We start from the raw sequence: 19,387 nt of genomic DNA on the forward strand, positions 1-19,387 counted from the left end.
TAGACATAAAACTGAGGTCTTGACCACTCGGTCATTAAGAGAGGCTGTGGCACTTTTTTTTTTCTTTTTTGTTGTTGTTGTTGCAAGAGTTGGAGAGTTACCTTGAGGGTATTGGCCAAACCCCATTGTTGTCTTAATATTTTCTTTACTAAATGCCCCTGTTAGTGGGTGGCAAGTTAAGGATAAAGAGGTGACCTGAACTGAATTTTGATTAGCATTGTTAGTTGCATTTGATCCCTGATGTTGTTTTCATACACTTGGTTGTGGCATTTAATTTTTCATATTGCACTCATTTTGTGGGACTCAAATGAGTCTTCAGATGCTTCCTATCTTCATGGAGCGGAGGCAGCAAGTAAAATCCCTTTGACAAATTTATTGCATCTTGTAATGAGTCTAAAAGTTATAAAAATCCAGGGTTAATAAAATAGCTCTGGAGATGCATAGTTTGAAGACAGTGTTGTAACATATGTTGAAAGATCTGCCAAGAGGGATGATTAAAGCATGACAAGTTGATGAAATCAAGAGTTGATTGTAGCTTGTCACTGCAGGGCCAGAAAATTTATAACGTTTTTATAAGGCTGGAAAATACATAAGCATAACTACAAGGTATGTGCACACATACATGCTGCTGTATAGATACAGTGAGACCTACATAGATGTGGACAGACACTGCCAAAAGAGACAAAAACACTCCAGGACTCATGTGCGGACACACGCGTACACACACACACACACACACACACACTCTGTTCTGGGCATAGAGTCTGGAGCTGTGAAAAAGTTGTCACTAAATTTTACTTGGAAATTTTCACCATTTCACTTGTGCACTTGATGCTTTGTTCTTCCACAGACATGTGGAGCAATGGTTAACTTGCATAGTGCTCTTTCTCTCAAATGGTTGCATGGAAGCAGTATAGTGGCTGTCTTACTTTTGTACATGATGAGATGAAGGAGGCAAAAAGAGTTAAAGAGAAAAATGATTATGCTAATTTTACAGACAGCTTTCTACCTGTCTGGGTTTCATCTCCCAAAGCTAAGCCAGTATCTGATTGCATGCTGTGATGAGGTGTGTGTGCTTACCTTCCCCAAATACTTCCAGTCAACACAGGAGAGTGGCGGTAAATCAAGTGCTTGTGTTTCTGTCAGTTTGTGTTTCTGTCAGCTTTGCATTAAGCAAGAGGGAACTTAAGCCAAGCAGGTTGGAAAGGGAGCTCAGCATTACTTAACAGCAGCAGGAGGGTTGAAAATGAAGTCAGAGGGTAAGTGAGGAAGTATATGTATAATTGCACATACAGGATAGCATCTTCAGCAGCAGATACACTGGCCTGATTCCCCACCAGGATCCCATGGAGAGCTCTTGAATTAGGAGCAAAAAAAGTAGAGGTACTCTTCTGAGCTCTGTGCACAGAGTGAGCTCCATCCACTTGAGATGTCAATGTGCACTATTGCTGTGGATCTACCGAATCTAGGAGAAAAAAGTGATTTTTAATTTGAATTAGCTAATGTGATTTGAAATGCACATCACCCAGCATAGTCACAGTTTAACACCTTTAAAGTTATGTGAAAGCCTATCTTACAACATGTTACCTAAGTCGATTTTTAAAGCACCACCTATTCCTTAGGCTAGGCTGGTTCTCAGGGTAGATTGTGCAGATCTTCATAAGATGAACCTGACATTTAAAATGTAATCCTTGGGCATCTGAATTAACAAGATGAATAGGGAAGCTTGTGCATCTCACAGCTATTGTTCCAGGTTGTTTGCAGTTTCAGACAATCTTCATTGCATGGCTACAGTTGTGAGCTAAAATGTGACATGAACTAAGTGTAACAGAAAGCTGAGTTTCTGAACAACAAAAGGCTGCTTAGGAGAGGTGCCGTTAAGCTGTAGCACAGTATATTGGTTCTATTTGAGCCTGCCCACTGTGTACCCAAAGCATTATTGGTTCTTATAAAAAGAAACTCAAGCAGGAACAGTCAAGTTATAGGCATTCCTCAGCTCAGTCCCCACTTTTGTAATTGTCCCCACTTTTGCAACCAGATCAGACCTGTAGACTCGCAGGTGGCAACAAATGGTCCTGAACACGCACACTGAGTGCAAGGTGGGCAGTAGGCTGCCGATAGACCCCACACGGCTGCTTGTGTTCCTTCTGGCCATGTTTGACCCCAGCTCAGTGCATATCAAACCGAAATAACCTCCTCTTCCCCTTTAAATAATTCTTGCCTGGCTTCTAGTACTATCAAGGGAATATAAAACCTGCTGTCCTCTCACACTCCAGCAGGGAGCAGCATACTTACTTCCTCCTGCTACTACTGGGCGCTCACATAGACAATCACTCCAGTGTGTAAACGCACACAGAGACATGATTTCTCTGAGATGCACATTGACTCCTTCAGATGTGATCACAAGCACACACAACCGAAGAACCTGCTGTGCACATAGCTACAACCCTTAAGACCTGTGCACACAGGCACTTGCACACAGACCTGCTTGCACAACTCTGCCCAGCAGGCCACCGGGCTGGTAGTGTCATTTTGCAATTTAACAGGCTTTGGGTCCCCATTCTCCCTGCCATATGCTAAAATGCTGAACTAATCTTGGGGAACCCTCAGTGCAGATGCAGTTTGTGACACTTCAATTGACATCACATCGTGGATTTCCCTCCCACTGAAATTTTCTATAAAATCCTGGGGCATTTTATTTCAGACAAACTGTAAATGAGTCCATCACTGGGAGGGAGATGGGCAGGGACAGGGGTTTTAGCATTTTTTCTGCAATAGCCACGGGAAAAAAATGCACGGAGACATGCTTGAGCAGCAGTCTTCCCAGTACCACACAAAGGAGCATAGGATTTTACCATATTGCATTAGACTCTTAGTTCAGTGAGTCTTGTATCCTGTGGTATCAGACTGGATGTTTAATTTATCCAGTCTAGTGGTCAATGCTAGATGTGTCAGAGAAAAATGGAAGAAAATTGACCATAACATACCTGGCTTACTGGATGTTGCTATCCAAAGGTGCTCGATGTGGGGCAGTTTCCTTCCTGCCCCCTGGAGACTACCCACTTATCCATCTAGTCCAGCTTCCTACCTAGGACAGTGGCCACATGCTTCAGAGAAGGATACAATATCCACCACAATAGAAAAACGCACACTAACATGCTCATGGGGGAAGTTTCTTTTTATTCCCAGGTAGTTAGAGATTGGCTTATGTCCTGAAGCATGAAGCTTGATATACCATTTACATGTGTACCCTATCTATTGGAATTGTGAATATTCTTCTATCCTCATAGTTTTCTAATCCTGCTAAACATTTAGCCTCAATAATATCTTGTGGCAGTATTCCATAGAGTAATTATCCATTGTGTCCAGAAGGCAAACAAATGTTGTTTGACTTTCCCTGTTAATATTTGTTAACCTGTCAGGATCCTGGGTGAAGGTAGGCTGGACTAGTGGCAGGAGCTTGGGGGTCCCAGAACTGAAGCCAGGGGTCAGAGCTTTATCAGGGTCAAGAATCAAGTTGAGGGTCAAGCCAGAGTCCGAGCTGGATACAGAATCAGGCTGAGGGTCTACACCAGGTATTGGGGTCCATGTTGGGGTGTCAGGGGTAAGTGGGAAGTTAGAATTCAAGTCAGAGCCAAGGTCAATACAGGGAATTCAGGAACAGAAATTCAGGGTAGTCATGGCACAGGATCCACTTTGTTTCCTAAACAGTTCCTGGTATGCCCCAGAGGCTTATGTAGAGTCAGGGAACCAATCAGGGATCACTAAGACCACTGTCAGATCACACGAGAGGGAACTTTACATGGCATTCAGCCTATATGGATTGTAGGTCACAGGGAGTGGGTAGGTTACAGCTGCTGCTGGGTGTCAGTGTGGGGATGTTGGATGGTTCAAGTCCCACCAATCCTTACATAACCCATGGGATGTAATCAAGGAAACACTTCCATCCTCTTTCCAGCTGATATTTGGTGGGCATTAGTGTCTGCCATATTATAAGCAAGTCACCTGACCCAAAGAAGAAAGGGAGTTTGTTGCTTACAGGCTATATAATAGGATGTATATCTTTTCTCTGCTTCCTCCTAAGTACCCTCAGATTGTCTCAAACCTTTCTTAACCATGGTCCCTCGGTCTGGGGTATTTTTGCAATTGACTTTCCTCCAGATGTTAGAAGAAATGCCTCTGGAAAGGCATTTGCTCCAGAACCTTGGCTGTGGAGCACAGAACGCAACTCAGGAGATGGAGACACTTGCATTTCCCCAGTCCTGAGCCTGCTCTGTTCCATGCTAATTGTCTAAATTATGCTGGCTACCAAAGGCCCTAAGATGCCAAATATGACAGCCAGAGAACTAGACAACATAAAGATACCCTTCTTTTCAGTTGGCTACGGTCTCCCCTCCCCCTCTTGCCAACAACAGGTAGGGCATTACATAAGAGACATGGTATGGGCTCTACACTACTGGAGGATTCCCCTGCAGTGGGGCATTCCTCCCATGCTCAGATATGCTGCTTTTAGGGCTATAATCCATTGATGCTGTGGCATGAAGCAGCTTCACTGCACTGGGGGACTGGAGCTGTCATTTTTGTTTCCTTCTGTCTTTCCAGTGTGTTTTCCTAAAAATTATCACCATATTATCCTCCAGGCACAGTAGTTAGAAGCCAGCTAATTAGTTGCTCTCCCAAAGAATTCTAGAGGGAAAGTTTATTGCTGCTCATGTACTGCATAGTACAACCCTGACTATCCTAAACTCCGTATATAATGAAATCTCATGTCTCTCTGTCCATTGGTTCGTGATTATATGAGCTTCCAGTTACCCAAGCACATATGATATCATCAGAACAGTTCTGATGGATAGATTTCTACTCAGCTTGTGTGAAATGAAAGGTTATTGGTTCAATCATCTCATGACTTTTGCAGCTCCGTGGCTATGATCATAATGTGGTGCTGGAGAAAGATGGAGAAACAGGCTAAATTGATTATTGTAAGAGAAGAGAATTCTGCTAGACAGCACAGCTCATTGAACTGCTAGATATTAATATTGCTCCATTTCTCTGTCAGGTTACTTCTTCTTTTTTAGTTTTCTGGTTAAATGGAAGTATCACAATGTACTTTCTCTCTCTCACACAAGATACATAAACATGACTACATGGTATGTGCACACACAAACACACTTCCATATAGAGACAGTGAGGCATGGGCAAACACTATCAAAACAGACAAAAACACTCCAGGACTTGTACATGTGCACACAGAAAACAAACAGCTGGACCAAAGGATTGGCAGCTTGAGCAATAACTTTGTGCTTTCTAGATCTTACTGCCTGCAGCCAGAACAGTGCCAGCTGTAATCCCAGGTTGACACATCTGACTTGCAGTGATTGAAGCAGATCAGACACATCAGCATTCCCTCTCCTCATAAGAAAGGCAGCAGAGAATACAGTCATGCAAAGGAAACCATATGATTTAGGCCAAAAGTAGAAGGATTGCAGGAAGGGGTTCTACCAGAAATGAGGGGGCTAAAAACAGGACTGGAACTTCTGAGTTTGTGTCAGCTTTGCAAATGACTCTCTGTCCTGCTTTGGGCAAGTTATTTTACCACTTTGTGCCTCAGTTACCCCATTTGTAAAATGGAGATAAAAATCCTGGTTTACCATACATGGTGCATGTGGGAATTAACTAGCTGATATATTACAGCATATTAAATTATAAAGTGTTTTAGTTCCAGACTCTTAAAATCCAACCTGTCCTGCACAGAAGGAGGGTTTTTCCCTGCCCTGGGAACTCAGTGTTACTCAGTGGCATTGACCTTACATAACAGGGTATCTCCTGCAAATTGGGTGGCATTTTAAGCCTCTTCTATTTTTTTGTAATATTGAGAATACATAGAACTTCTGTAGTAGATTTCAGAATCCTTTCCAAATGTCAGTGGATCAAGCTTCAGAACTCCCCTTCACATTCTCCTGTGTGGTAGGTATTGTCCTTCTCCACTCCTCTCCCCTTTTTTGCTGGGTAAGAGTAGAGTACAATGGCGGGGAGGCATCAATGTATAAACAAGCAGCACGAAAGGGGATCCATTGTGTCTGGTGGAAATGTTCAGGGCTGCAAATATTTGCCTACATTACAGATACCAGGATTCTGATCATATCCTAGAAAACACATCATTGAAAAGGGTAAAGGAGGAAAAAGAAACATCAGCCTCCTGGCCCTCCCAACCCTGTTTCTGACACACTGTTTCTTGATAATGATTGGGGTGGTTCTTTGCATCTAGTTCATGGACTTTGCTTCCTTGAAGGAAGCTTTGAATCTTCCTGCCTCATTTCCACACTCTTGCAAAGAGGAGAAAGATTTTTGAGGGAAGGCAAAGTTCACAGATTTGTAGCAATTAGGGGTGGGAAAGGCCTGTTAAGTCACATTTAGTCCACTCTCCAGTCAGTCTAAGAGTCCTGCACTATATTCTTCCAGGCTTTATCCAATCCAGTTTTAAATAATTCAAGCGGTGGGGCTTCCAACATTTCCTTAAGAGACTATTCAGCAGTCTAATAGATTGCACTGGTAGGAAGTTCTTCTCAATAATCACCTTAAATTTCCTTTCATCACTTTCTTACCACGGCTTCTAGTTATATCTCTATGGAGCACCATAAAAAATCTCTCCTCTTCCTTGGGATTTGCACCTTTCTGATGTTTGTAGACCTTATCCTTTTCCCCCTGGACCTTTCATTTAGCCAAATTATGCATATTTATTATTATCATAATTACCTACTTACTGAACACCATCAGTTTACTCAGCACAGTACAATTAGGCTTGGCAGGACTAGGTTTTTATCAATAATTGTCGGTAAATGTTAGTTTCACTATCTACACACAAACCCACAAAAAACATTTCTGCTGCTGGTGACTGAAATATCCAGGTGAATCAGTGCATATAAAATAAGAACTGACCCAAATCTTCACACAAAGCTCAAACCAAACCTTTCCTTTGGACGTTTGGGAAAGTTTGGTTAACCTTCTTACTCCTTTTTTCATTTGGGTTGCTCCCACTGTGCTTCTAGATCAGGGGTGAGCAAATTTTTTGGCCTGAGAGCCACATTGAAGTATGGAAATTGTATGGCAGACCATGAATGCTCACGAAATTGGGGGTTGGGGTTCAGGAGGGTGAAGGCACTGGCGGGGGTACGGGCTCTGGGGTGGGACCAGAAATGAGGAGTTCAGGGTGCGGGAGGAGTCTCCAGATTAGGGTGTGGGGGGGTGAGGGCTCTGGGGTGGGGCTGGGGATGAGTTGTTTGGGGTGCGGGGGGGGGCTCCAGGCTGGGACCAAGGGGTTTGGAGGGTGGGAGGGGATCGGGGATGGGCAGGCTGTTGGGGTACAGGAAGAGTGAGGGCTCCAGTTGGGGGTGCAGGCTCTGGGGTGGGGCTGGGGAAGAGGGGTTTGGGGTGCAGAAGGGGGCTTCAGGCTGGGATCAAGGGGGTTGGAGGGCAGGAGGGGGATCAGGGATGTGGCAGGGGATTGGGGTGCATGGGGGGTTCAGGGGTGCAGGCTCCAGGTGGCACTTCCCACAAGCAGCTCCCGGAAGCACATCCCTGCTCCAGCTCCGAGGCTCAGCCAGGCCGCTCTGCGCGCTGCCTCATCCACAGGTGCCACCCCTGAAGCTCCCATTGGCTGTAAACTGCGGCCAATGGGAGCCGTAGGGGCGGCACCTGCGGACAGGGCAGCGCACAGAGCCTCCTGGCCATGTCTCTGTGTATTACATAGGAGCCGGAGCGGGGTCATGCTGGTTGCTTCCTGGGAGCTTCACAGAGCGGAACAAGCCCCTGACCCCGCTCCCCAGCAGGGCAAACCTCCAACCCCACCCCCCGTGGGAGCTGAGGGCCGGATTAAATGTTCTGATGGGCCGGATGTGGCCCACGGGCTGTAATTTGTCCATCCCTGTTCTAGACTGAGGATGCAGAAGTTTAGATTACTATCTGACTTCCTTTGTAACCTTTGGCAAATCCATTAACCTGTCTTTAAATCAGGGCCAAATTGAAAGGTATGCCTAACGGCATCTGACCTGATGCAATATTGCACTGGTCCTTACAGCATGTAAATTGCACCAGGTTAGAAATTGTTAGACTCAACTGTTACTGACATGAAGCTCACATCACCTTTGAAGCTGACCCATAGAAGCTAAATTGGTACATCTTATATACCCCAGAGATGGAAAATGGGAGTGCATCAGGAAAAGTAAGTAGCAGGAAGGTGTAAGTTAAGGTAGAGGGGGAGTTGTGATAATCAGGCTTTCTTTGAGGCAGTAAAAACTTAGAAACAAGTTCACTTACCTGATTGTCAGAGTAACTTCAGATTTTTTATTTTTTTTTATTTTTTTTTGCCACTGCAGTCTTGCCTGCCAATTCTCTCCTATTTCTGGTATGTGTGCGATAGAGACTTTGTCTTCTTTTGTTCCAAAGTCTTTGGGTTGAGGTAGCCCCAGTGTGAAATTCAGCTCTTTACAATAAAAAGCTCCACAACGAGAGGAATGAAAGGGAAAGGCAGGACTCAAAGACAATGGTGGGAACAGAAGGAAGGGGGTCAAGTCAAAGATATTCAGGGATATGGGAAAGAAGAGGACAGGAAAGAAAAGAAGACCCAGAATAGCAAGAGCTGCAATTTTTTCTAACAAGGAGTTCAGTGAAAATAGAAAAAATACCTAAAAGCTGAAGCAAACTTAAATAAGGATAACAGTCTCCCCTTCTTCAGCATGTTCCATCAAAGGATCTCAAACCCCAAAATCCTGCTGTGTCCCCATTTTACATATGGAAAAGCTGAAGCACAGGGAAGTTGTTACATTAGATATTCAGTAGCAGAACCTGGAATAGAACCCAGGTCACCTGATTCTCAATCCTTTTCTTTATCTGCAATCCTGTGCCACATGTATTTAGGTCTGGCGCTCTTTCAAAACCTAATATGGATAGAGATATTATTTTCCATTTGGTGTTTTTTCTACATTTTGATTAAACAGTTTTAATGTAAAAAGTCCTCTACAATGTGTAACCTAAATCACGGCAGCATTGTGCCCAGCTAGTGCGTCAAAATATACAACTGCTTATAAGCAGAATGCCTGATTCTAATTCTGATTTCAACCATGTTATTGTGGTTTTACTTTCCAAGCTGTGTGGTGCTAAAAGTAAGCAAACAGATTTAATGAGGATAAACCAACACAATTTTTGTACTTCTTTTCAGTATTAATAATCAAACGTGATATTAGTAAAATGTTAAAGTGGGACTGTTCAATAGATTGTGTTTATAAGTTCAGTTGCCTTGAAGACAGATGTGGTTAAGCTGCTGCAGTGTTGGTGCTTCTTCAGACCAAAGCGCTGAAACATTCTGAGGTTGAAAGCAAACCATGTCCCTCACTAGGAACCAGTTAAAGATGCTAGCTTCCCAGTGGAGTATTCCAGTGTCTCTTCCTAGATAGGTCACTTCCTAAATAGGTCACTCAAGCTCTAGAAGAAACTAGAGCTTCCCTTCTGATGTCTGTGGGACAAATGGACCTGTACCAGTTTACACCAATAGAGAATTTATTCCCTAAATGTGAACTAAATGCTGGCTGTGATAGTCTAACACGGCTTCTTTTCCCCCTTGACTTTTATACTCCTTTTATGCTGAAGCAATCTCAGAACCATTAGCAATTACCTTTGAGAACTCATGGAGGACTGGAGAAGGGCAAACATAGTACCCATTTTTAAAAAGGGGATCAAAAAGGACCCCAGAAATTATAAAAAAAAATCATCCTAACTTTGATACCTGGAAAGCTAGTGGAACAAATGATCAAACAATCAGTTTGTAAACACCTTAGGGATAATAGGATTCTATAGAATAATCAGCATGGATTTGTTAATTACAAATCATGCTAACATAATTTCTTTCTTTGACAGGTTTCCTGACTTAGCAGATGGGGGAAAGCTGTAGATGTGATATATTTTGATTCTAGTAAGGCTTTTGATGCAGGCCCACATGACATTCTGATAAGCAAACTAGGGAAATGTGGTCTAGATGAAATTACCATAAGGTCAAGGCATAACTGGTTGAAAGACCATACTCAAAGAGTAGTTATCAATTGTTTGCTGTTAAACTTGGAGGGTGTACCTAATGGGTTTCTGCAGGGGTGCTCCTAGGTCTGGTACTATTCAATATTTTCATTAAATGCAGAGTGCAGAGAATGCCTGTAAAATTTGTGGATGACCCAAAGCTGGGAAGGGTTGCAAGCTCTTTGAAGGACAGGATTAGAATTGAAAATGACCTTAACAAATTGGAAAGTTAGTCTGAATTCAACGAGATGATATTCAACAGAAAGGAAAAATCAAACGACAAAAAGGGGAATAACTGGCTAGGTGGTCGCATTGCTGAGAAGGATCTGATGGTTATAGTGGATCAGAAATTGAATATGAGTCAACAATGTAATGCAGTTGCAAAAAAGGCTAAAATCATTCTGGGGTGTATTAACTGGAGTGGCATATGTAAGACATGAGAGGTAATTCTCCTGCTCTGCTCAGCACTGTGAGAGCCCAACTGGAATACTGGGTCCAGTTCTGGATGCCACATTTTAAGAAAGACCAACTGAAGAGTGTCCAGAGGAAAGCAACAAAAATGAAAACCTGACCTATGAGGAAAAGTCAAAAATAATGGGCATGTTTAATCTTGAGATAAGAAGTCTGATAGAGGACCTGATAAGTCTTCATATATGTTAAGGGCTGTTATGAAGAGGATGGTGATCGATTGTTTTCCATGTCCACTGAAGGTAGTACAAGAAGTAATAGGCTTAATCTAGAGCAAGGGAGATTTAGGTTAAATATAAAGAAAAAATGTCTAACTGTAAGTGTAATTAAGTTTTGGAATAGACTTTCCAGGGAGGTTGTGGAATGCCCCATCATTGGAGGCTTTTAAGAAAAGGTTAGATAAACACCTGTCAGGGATGGTCTAGGTTTACCTCAGCACAGGGAGCTGGACTTGATGACTTTGTGAGGTGCCTTCCAGCCCTACATTTCTGTGATTCGTGCAGTACTTAGACACCATAGTAATAGGTTGTATATAAAGCTTGTAGACAGGTGGGGTCAAATACCAGGGGGTGAACCTAAAACCAATAACCAGAACTCTTTGCCGTAGTCACGAAGGTTATTTACTTATATTTCTCCTACTGAAATTTCATACATCACGGAAAGGGGATGGGTAAATCCAGTTGAAATCTACAGCCCTAACCTCCAAAAGTTTTCTTACCCTATTACTATCACTATGCAATAACTGTTAATTAGACAAACCGTCTCATTTTTTAGAATCTTCTAAGCACTGAAGAAAGAGTTGCTGCTTTATTCTTAGGCTCTGAATAAAACCGTCTTTGGCATTTATTTAGGGCAGATGAATGTTTTCTTACGGTATTCTTATTAGCATCTTCACAGACTTGACAACATATCAGCTTGTATTAATATTCCACCTGGAAGCAAGTGCTTTCTTTCTGCCCAGTGCAGTTTACTGGAACCTTTGAGCCACTTTTCTTCACTCTAGCAGCAGTATATCATCATTACTGGTGTCTGGACCAAGAAGCAACATTTGTCAGTGCCTGAATTGCTCTTTTACTTCAAGTGGCTTAAGAACCCATTTTGGTTTAGAAATGGTCTGAAATTGAGTAAAGCTTGTTTGTTTCCTTAAAGGAACCGTGAGAGAACATGCAAAATATTAGTTAGCAGTTTTAAGGAGGGAGTTTGGGAGGAAAATTCTACTTTACCCAGGGATAATTTTCAACAACCCTTCCTGGACCATTGTGCCAAGCATCAAGTATCCTGTAGGTTAAATGGGATTAAAATATGGGAAGAATTTTAAAGAGCTGTGATTACCCTCCCTAAACATGAAACCCTGAACCTTTCTTAGTCTGGGAGGAAAACTGAAGCCAAATTTCATGTAGGCAGTAATACTTGAAAGAGTCAGAGTCAGGTCTGACATCAGAGTTAGTCCTAGATATAAATCCTCAGTGGGATCCAAATATTTGCTTTATCCAAATCTGCACCTAGTTGGAAGTGACAATGCTATACATTTTTTGCAATCAGAGAGGAGAAAAAGTACTTGGAGGAATGTTTCTCTGGGAGCTGACTTCCATAATGGAATTAAAGTAGCAATGTTACAGAAAATAATGCAGATTGATGCATGTATGGTTTCATTCTCCCATAGCTGGGAGTGAAAAGAGTATCTTAAATGGGTGATTTCTGTTGGTACTAATAAGAGCTAAGCAGATAAATGCCATGGGTAAAAAGACCCATTCATATTCAAATGACCACAAGTAGCAAAACTAATCACCAGAACTTTTTCATAATGAATGGGATCCTGCACTCCTTTCATATGCATTGGAATTCTTAATGCAAAAGGACTGCAGGGTTTAATCCAATTTTTCTTTAAAGTAAACTATAATCTCTCCATTCATCTCTGTGTTTTTTTGCAAAGAAAATATTGGATCAGAGCTGGACTCAAGAAAGTTAAAAATGGCTGGATGGTTTGAGAGGAGTGAGGGTTGCTTGTTTTATGGGGGTTGGAAGGTGTGTACATGTGGTTTCTTGAAAGAGAAGGCACTAAGGTCTCACGAGAGGCCATCACTTAACATTTCTATATCTGAAGAGAAACATTGACATTATAGCTTGAAGACTGATCAGGTCAGTTCTTGTCACAAATGGGGTCATTTCCTGTTGAAAACCCTGTGTTACTGTTTATAGAAACTCTCATATTAAATTCTGTATTAATTTATTGTTTTTAAAAGCACAACTCAATATCAATATTAATTTAAGGCAATTTATGAGTGTGTAATAGTGCTTACTCTGGTAAATATTCCAGGCATTTAACAAGGGGAAACGTGCTCTTTAAATCAGTCTTGTAAATGGGGATATGTCGATGAACACATTCTCATGCACATGTTCTTAAAACCGTTCTTACTAATGTCTGAGATAAAGGAGATAAAATTTTAAAAACAGAAACATGAATAGATGCTAAGAGCAGGTACTAATGTGCTAATTTAAACCATTTTGAATTTTCTAATGTCCTTCGCACTTTCATAGCTTTTAAAGGTATGACTTTTCACATATATATTACTATTGGAGGCTATGTCTGCAAAACAAAATAATAATAATAATAATAATAACATAAACTTAAACCTGAGTTTAAAAAAATCTTTAAAGATGCGGTGGGGAATAGTTATGCCCTTTCTGGTTTTCAGGAAGGTCTAGGATTGAATCATAGAAGCAGTTTCATCCAGTCTACCCTTTATAACTCTGTTACCCTTTCCCATTTCCTCTCCATCTGAGTTTTGCCAACCTCTCTTCCTGGAACAGTTTCCTACCTTCCTGAAGATATTTGAAGCACAAGATGATTCAAGTGTGAGAGCATAAAATCAAATTTTGTAGCAAAGTAAAATCTTCCAACACTGGCTTGACCTAATTGTCTTTGCAGTCTGTGCCCTGCATTAGCGAGATGTCCTATGACACTAATTTTTCTTCATCTTTTTCATTTACTGGGGCAAAAGGCAATAGGTCCTGAGTACCTGTAACTCCCACTGGGCCAAATCCTTAGATTCCTTATTCTGGGAAAACTCCCTTTGTCTTTATTGGAAAGTTTCCTGAGTAAAAACTGAGTCAGCTCTGACTGAAGTCAATGGGAGTTTTCCCTAATAAGGAGTGAGTAAAAAGTAAGGATCTCAGAATTTATGTAGCCCTATGAGAGTTGCAATTGCTTTGCACCCCTCAGATTTTGGCAAATTAATATCTGGTCAAATCATACAATTTTATCTTCAACTCCTATGGACATCCTAAATTCCTATTGCCTCTGTAGAATAGATATAGTATCAGGCTCTCAGTACACACTGAGTCCTTTCTCAGAGAAAACTTTCAGGATGCAGCAAACCAAATTTCCCTTAAGGAAGACCTGCTGTACACAAACGTAATTACTAACAGCACAGATGCAGTAGCAGAGAAAAGAATAGTGCATTGATGAAAGGCCTGATAAAGAACCAAAATGCCTTACTAGTTGGTCATAAGAAATGTTGCACCAGGAAACGAATTGTGTCCAGAGTGTATTGTGTCTACATTCATCATTGTTGCTACTCTTCCAAGGACAGCAAGACTGTTTCCCTCAGTTCTCCACAGGAGTCCATACTTTACCATCCTTGACTTAGTATGAGTTGCCCCACCAGCATGAGGACTCTGAGGAGTTTAGCTGTTAGAACAAGAAATTGAAGAAACACCTGGCTTCCATGATTGACAAAGAAGCATTAAGACAATGACCTCAGCCTGTATTAATCAGCAGATGCTTATTAATGTAAAGACATAAAACTCTTATTCTGCTGCTGAATATTTTTCTGTCTAGTTTAGTTTCTTGTACATATACTCTCAGCACTTCAAGACATTTCCCAGGCCCAGTGTTGAATGTGGCTTAAGATGTCTATTCATGAAGATATGCTCATAAAAGTAAAGAACTGACTTTTGAACTCTTTATTGGTGTTGATATGATTCAGGCGTGCTGGGAATATGCATACAGGTAACTGACGGTCTCTGCAGTCATTCTGAGGCACCATGGTACAGTGCTAATCTGATATGAAGCATGATTGATAGAGTGTACTTCCAATATTTTACTTTACCTGTCCAGTTTAGTCACCTGAGACTAGGATAGAGGAGCAGATACAGCAAAGAGCACTGTGTGTTGGCCCACTACTTAATTAGATGTTTCTTCCATGGGAGAAGTATTCATAGCAGTCTTGTGAAAGGACACTTGCCCACAATGGACTTCCTTCAGAGAAAAAGAGAAATGGTTGACTTCCCAGGGTCACTATAGGGAATTAACTCAGTCATCTCCCCATAGCAGGTTTTTTCATGCTCAACTGGCTGAGAGTTTGTCCGTTGCTCCAACCTGAAAACCAGACTTTTGTATGTTAAGTGTTCTGACTGGAGGTGTTAATCGAATCCAAGTTGTTTTCTGCTTTACCTCTGAATTTAAGGAAATGCAGCTACAGTTTTTTATAAATCTCTCTTAACGTTACTTCTTTGTTATATCAAACATGAATTTTTGTCAGATTAAGTCCTGTTAATGTCTATTACAGTAGCTCCCCCTCTCCCACACAGTAGTTGGTGAAAACCACTTCTACCTGATTTTATCCTGCAGAGGGCAGCTAGTACATTACTCAGTTAGCATTTCCAAGCTACACATGTACAGGAAGGATTATGGAGCATGTGTGATTTAACAGTCACTGCTCCCCTTACGGTGGCATCTGCTGTTGAATGGGTGGAGCATCTTGCCAGCTGTTAGTCACACATTTTTCAATGTCCTGTTTTTATATTGCCATACCAGAGTCTAGCATCTGATTTGGAATAAACAAATAAATATGAAGTCATTTTAACTGATTCCTTCTTTATCTTATACCACAGATGGGTACGTGGTATTTAGAAACAAATACACCCCAGGGCATGAGGGTGGTTACTGATTCCTGAACTTACGCTTATTAAAAACAAAGAAGCAATAGCACTACAGTTAACAATAGTGTTAATGCAGTGAGATGAGCTCTTCCTGCAGCTTGCTATTATATTTTTTTAATGAAGGTCTTTTGCTTTGTATGTGCATTTCAGCCCTAAACAAAAGCCTGAGAGATTGATCTTGAACTATTTGATTCCATTTATTTGATCAAATTGTCTTAATATAAATAAAACCATTAAATCAAAAATAAAGGCAGTCACAGAGTGGTTGTGGTTGGAGAAGAAGAAGAAACAACAATGAGCAAAACTCTGATTGCTCCCCTGTGTTGGAGATTGGGCTCAGCCATGAGGTTCTGATCTGGATCTGACTTGTCCCAAGGTTATGGGAGTTCAGATCCAAAGTTTGGTTTAAGCCCATCTTATTATTTATATTGTACTTTATGACTGTTAAGGGCTCCCCACTAAAATACACCACATTGGACCGTCTTGTTGCAAAACTCCCATTGACTTCAATTGGTGCAGGCCCAAGCCTTGGGTAAGTAGGCACAAGCCTTCATGCAGGTTTGGTTGCCACTTCTTTCCCTGTCCTGTTTTCCCTCCCATGTCTCCTGTCTCCCCCCATCCTATGACCCTCTTAGTTTGTTTCTGCTGTGTCCTTTTTGTCTTGCCTCAAATCTGTCCCTTTTCTCTCTTTCCATATGTATCCCACTGCCCCCATATCTCCCCCTCCCACCCACCCATCCACCTTCTTACCTACCAACTAGAAGAGGGTCCAGAACGTCACTCGAGGCTATATGCCTGTGCAATTGACATCTTGTGCCACATATATTGCCATCAGTGTTATAGTCTGACCATAACATTTTTCAAAATTTTCAACCTACATCATTAGGTAGCCCAGTGTCTCACGTTGCAAATTAGATATTTGTGGCTTTTAACCAAGGTGGACAAAAGACCGAGATCTTTTTCTTAAGATTTAAACACTTTGATCCTTCCAGAATTCCAAGCAATGAGTGAATAACTTTTCTCCACCTCACCAAAAAAGATAAAGCTCTCTTTCTACATATACATTTATTTATATTAAATAAATTCATAAAAACAAAACAAAAAAAATCTAGGATGTTTTTTAATGATTTCATTGACTTTTCAGATTGTTTTTTTTAAGCTGTGTTTTAAACTTTAAAGGCAACACTGATAGTGAACGGTTCCAAATGGTAAAACAGAAAATCCCCTTCAAATATAACCGGCCCGTAGAAGAGTGGCTGCAGGAAAAAGGTAACAGTCGTTAAAAGTTTCATTTTAAACCCATTTGATTCTAAATCCTCATTTTTAAAGCCTGCAAATAAATGTTTCTTAAATGATAATCGCCTGCTGCATAAATGGTTGTTTTAATTTTCATTATAATTTGTGTCAGCATCCACCTGCCATATGTTGATAAATCATGCTATAATACATTGCTATTAAAATTAAGTTAAAGGGACGGAATTCTAAGCTTGCTATCAAAAGTAACGACAAACAAGCAAAAATTCAGGAACCGCTTAAAACAAAACAAAATGCAACAACATGTATTATGGCAATTTAACCACTGCATGATCTTCCTATTTTAAGTTGTTTTAAAACTACATCTATATTTTTATTATCAAAGTTTTCTTAAAAGTTTTTTCAAACCCAGTTGTTAAACCGCGTCCTGTAAGATTTTTCTTTCATTAGTGTGGCTTGCAGTTACAGCTGCATGTCTCTTAATTGTTTTAACATAATTAACAATTTTAAAAAATGTTGTAGGGAAAACATTGTATTAACATTTTCATTTAAACTAAAATAAAGGAGACAGAGACAGATTGTTCTGTCTTTTTATGTTAAACTTGAAGGGCTTTGAAGTGCAGTTTTAACATTTTTCTTATTTTATTTTTGTAATTTATGGGACAAATTCTTCTCTAACTTACACCCCAGGCAACCCTATAGATTTCCATGTATGGGTACACGGCCCCAGTTCATCAAAGCACTTAAGTGCATGCTTGACTCCCCTTGACTTCAGAGATTTAAGCATGTGCTTAAGGGATTTGCTGAAATGGGCTCTGTAACAGCATAGAATCTGGTTCTATACCAGTAATTTGTGGAGGGGTGGAAATTATTTCATGCACTTAAGACCTATTTCAAAGCCTGTTAAAGCCAATGGAATTAGTCACATTGACTTCATTGGGCTTTGGATCAGGCCCTTGATGATATATTGGAGATTAAGAGACAATCATATCTCCTCCTTGCAGCCTAAATGTGATGCTAAAAATAACTTATAACAGTCGAAATGCCCTGAAGTTTAGGAAAAGCAGAACAAAAATCTTCTCTGGTTTCCTTTAAAGAAATTCCTGCTGATTAAAAGGGGGTGATGGTTGGACTCAAATCTAGCATTTTCTGTGTTGATTCAGACTACAGATTTTACCAAAATACTCCAAAGAAGAAAAGCAATATACTGTAAGATGGATAAATACCCTTTAGGAATTTTGCACTTCCTTATCTCAGGGGTTTAGCGAATTGCTCTCACCAGCCTGAATAGTGTTGGGGACTAGAGGAACTTTGCTAACTGCAATTAAAATATTTTCATGCTAAGGGTCTGATCCTGCAAAGTGCTGTGCACATTCAGCTCTCATTGACTTCACTGAGACCTGACAGCATTCCCCACCACACAGGATTGGAGACCTCCCTGTGCATTGTGTGACTATAGCAAAAATATTTGTAAAGCAATGTTAACCCATTAAGAGCAGTGGGAGGAGGTCAATTAAGGTGGATAGATCTCTTAGCCAGTGCGGGTTTACCGAATATTTCATTTGAGCCAACTAACAAAGAGAGAATGAGATAATAGTGTTGAGAAAATGCTCACTGAGTCTCAACGAGTTACCCTGTTAATTTGCTTGAGCTGATTAAAAAAATTAAAGTTTAACATTAAAAAGTGGATAATTTTGTTTCAATAATTTTAAATTGATAAAGTCCTTTTAACACTAAAGACAACGATTGCCTCACTTTTGTTAAAACAGATGCATGTCCGACTCCGTGATGCAGCTTATGTGCTTGAGAAACCTGTCCTTGTTTTGTTTACTTAATCTTTTGGTTTTTCTTTGAATCCTTTATTTTATGCCCTTGCTTCTCCAAGTCTGAGCTTTTAAGCATGCCAAGGCGTTTTCATTTGTAAACCATCCCAAAGTTTTGACCTGGGGTTTGCTATTCTGTGGATGACAATGCTTTGTTAAAAGACAATCACAAAAGGGCAACGGGGTCTAAGCTAGTTGGTCTCGGAGAACCCAGGCAAACCCGGACATGGGGCGTGTTTGTGCTAGAAGGATATATAATGTTTTTGTTAACATAAAAGAAAATTGAGTCTTGGCAATTGGTGTGATATAAAGACATCGTGCACTGTGACAGCGTGACAACGATAGAATATAGTTTTGTTCCACCATGCCAAGATGGATGTATCCTTTTAAATAACATGGTTACCACTAAGTGGAAAGATTTAATAAGTAACCATTCACCCATCCACTCGTCCATTCATTTACCCACTCAGTCATCCACCCGGTCATCTATCCATCTCCTAATGTATCAAGAAAGCCGTTTGTCAGAAGCCCTTGTAAAGATGATGAGTGAAAGGGTAAATAGCTATCAAAATACAGCATGATAAATTGATGGATGGATAGATTGATCAAAGAAACAGCATATAGAATAGCTCTCTGCCAGATGTGAATTCTTGGCATGAATAAGGTAAGATTAAACAATTTTTAATTAGCATGAATTTCTAAAAATTGCCGTAGATGTGGTGCTGATTTGATAGCACTGTTACTTTATTCAGAATGATCATATAGTTCATTCTTGGAGAAACAATATAATATAGAACCTTTCTGGATGTTCATCTACTATAAGAGTTAAAGCTACT

General features: G+C 40.7%; 1 protein-coding gene across 6 annotated transcripts in view; it reads left to right on the top strand.

Moving 5' to 3' along the window:
• Positions 1 to 19,387, top strand: part of NRXN3 (neurexin 3) — a 1,403,073-nt gene that overhangs the window by 1,237,129 nt on the left and 146,557 nt on the right. For 4 of the 6 annotated variants that reach the window (XM_084630166.1, XM_084630167.1, XM_084630168.1 and 1 more), the window contains one exon: positions 16,654 to 16,743. The exons of the other annotated variants lie outside the window; for them this stretch is intronic. In XM_084630166.1, coding sequence (XP_084486292.1) covers positions 16,654 to 16,743 — 90 coding nt within the window. The remainder of the gene's footprint in view (positions 1 to 16,653; positions 16,744 to 19,387) is intronic. 6 annotated transcript variants of the gene reach the window in all.

This window comes from Lepidochelys olivacea, assembly GCF_965140295.1.
Source record: "Lepidochelys olivacea isolate rLepOli2 genome assembly, chromosome: 6".
In the NCBI taxonomy this organism is placed as follows: Eukaryota; Metazoa; Chordata; order Testudines; family Cheloniidae; genus Lepidochelys; species Lepidochelys olivacea.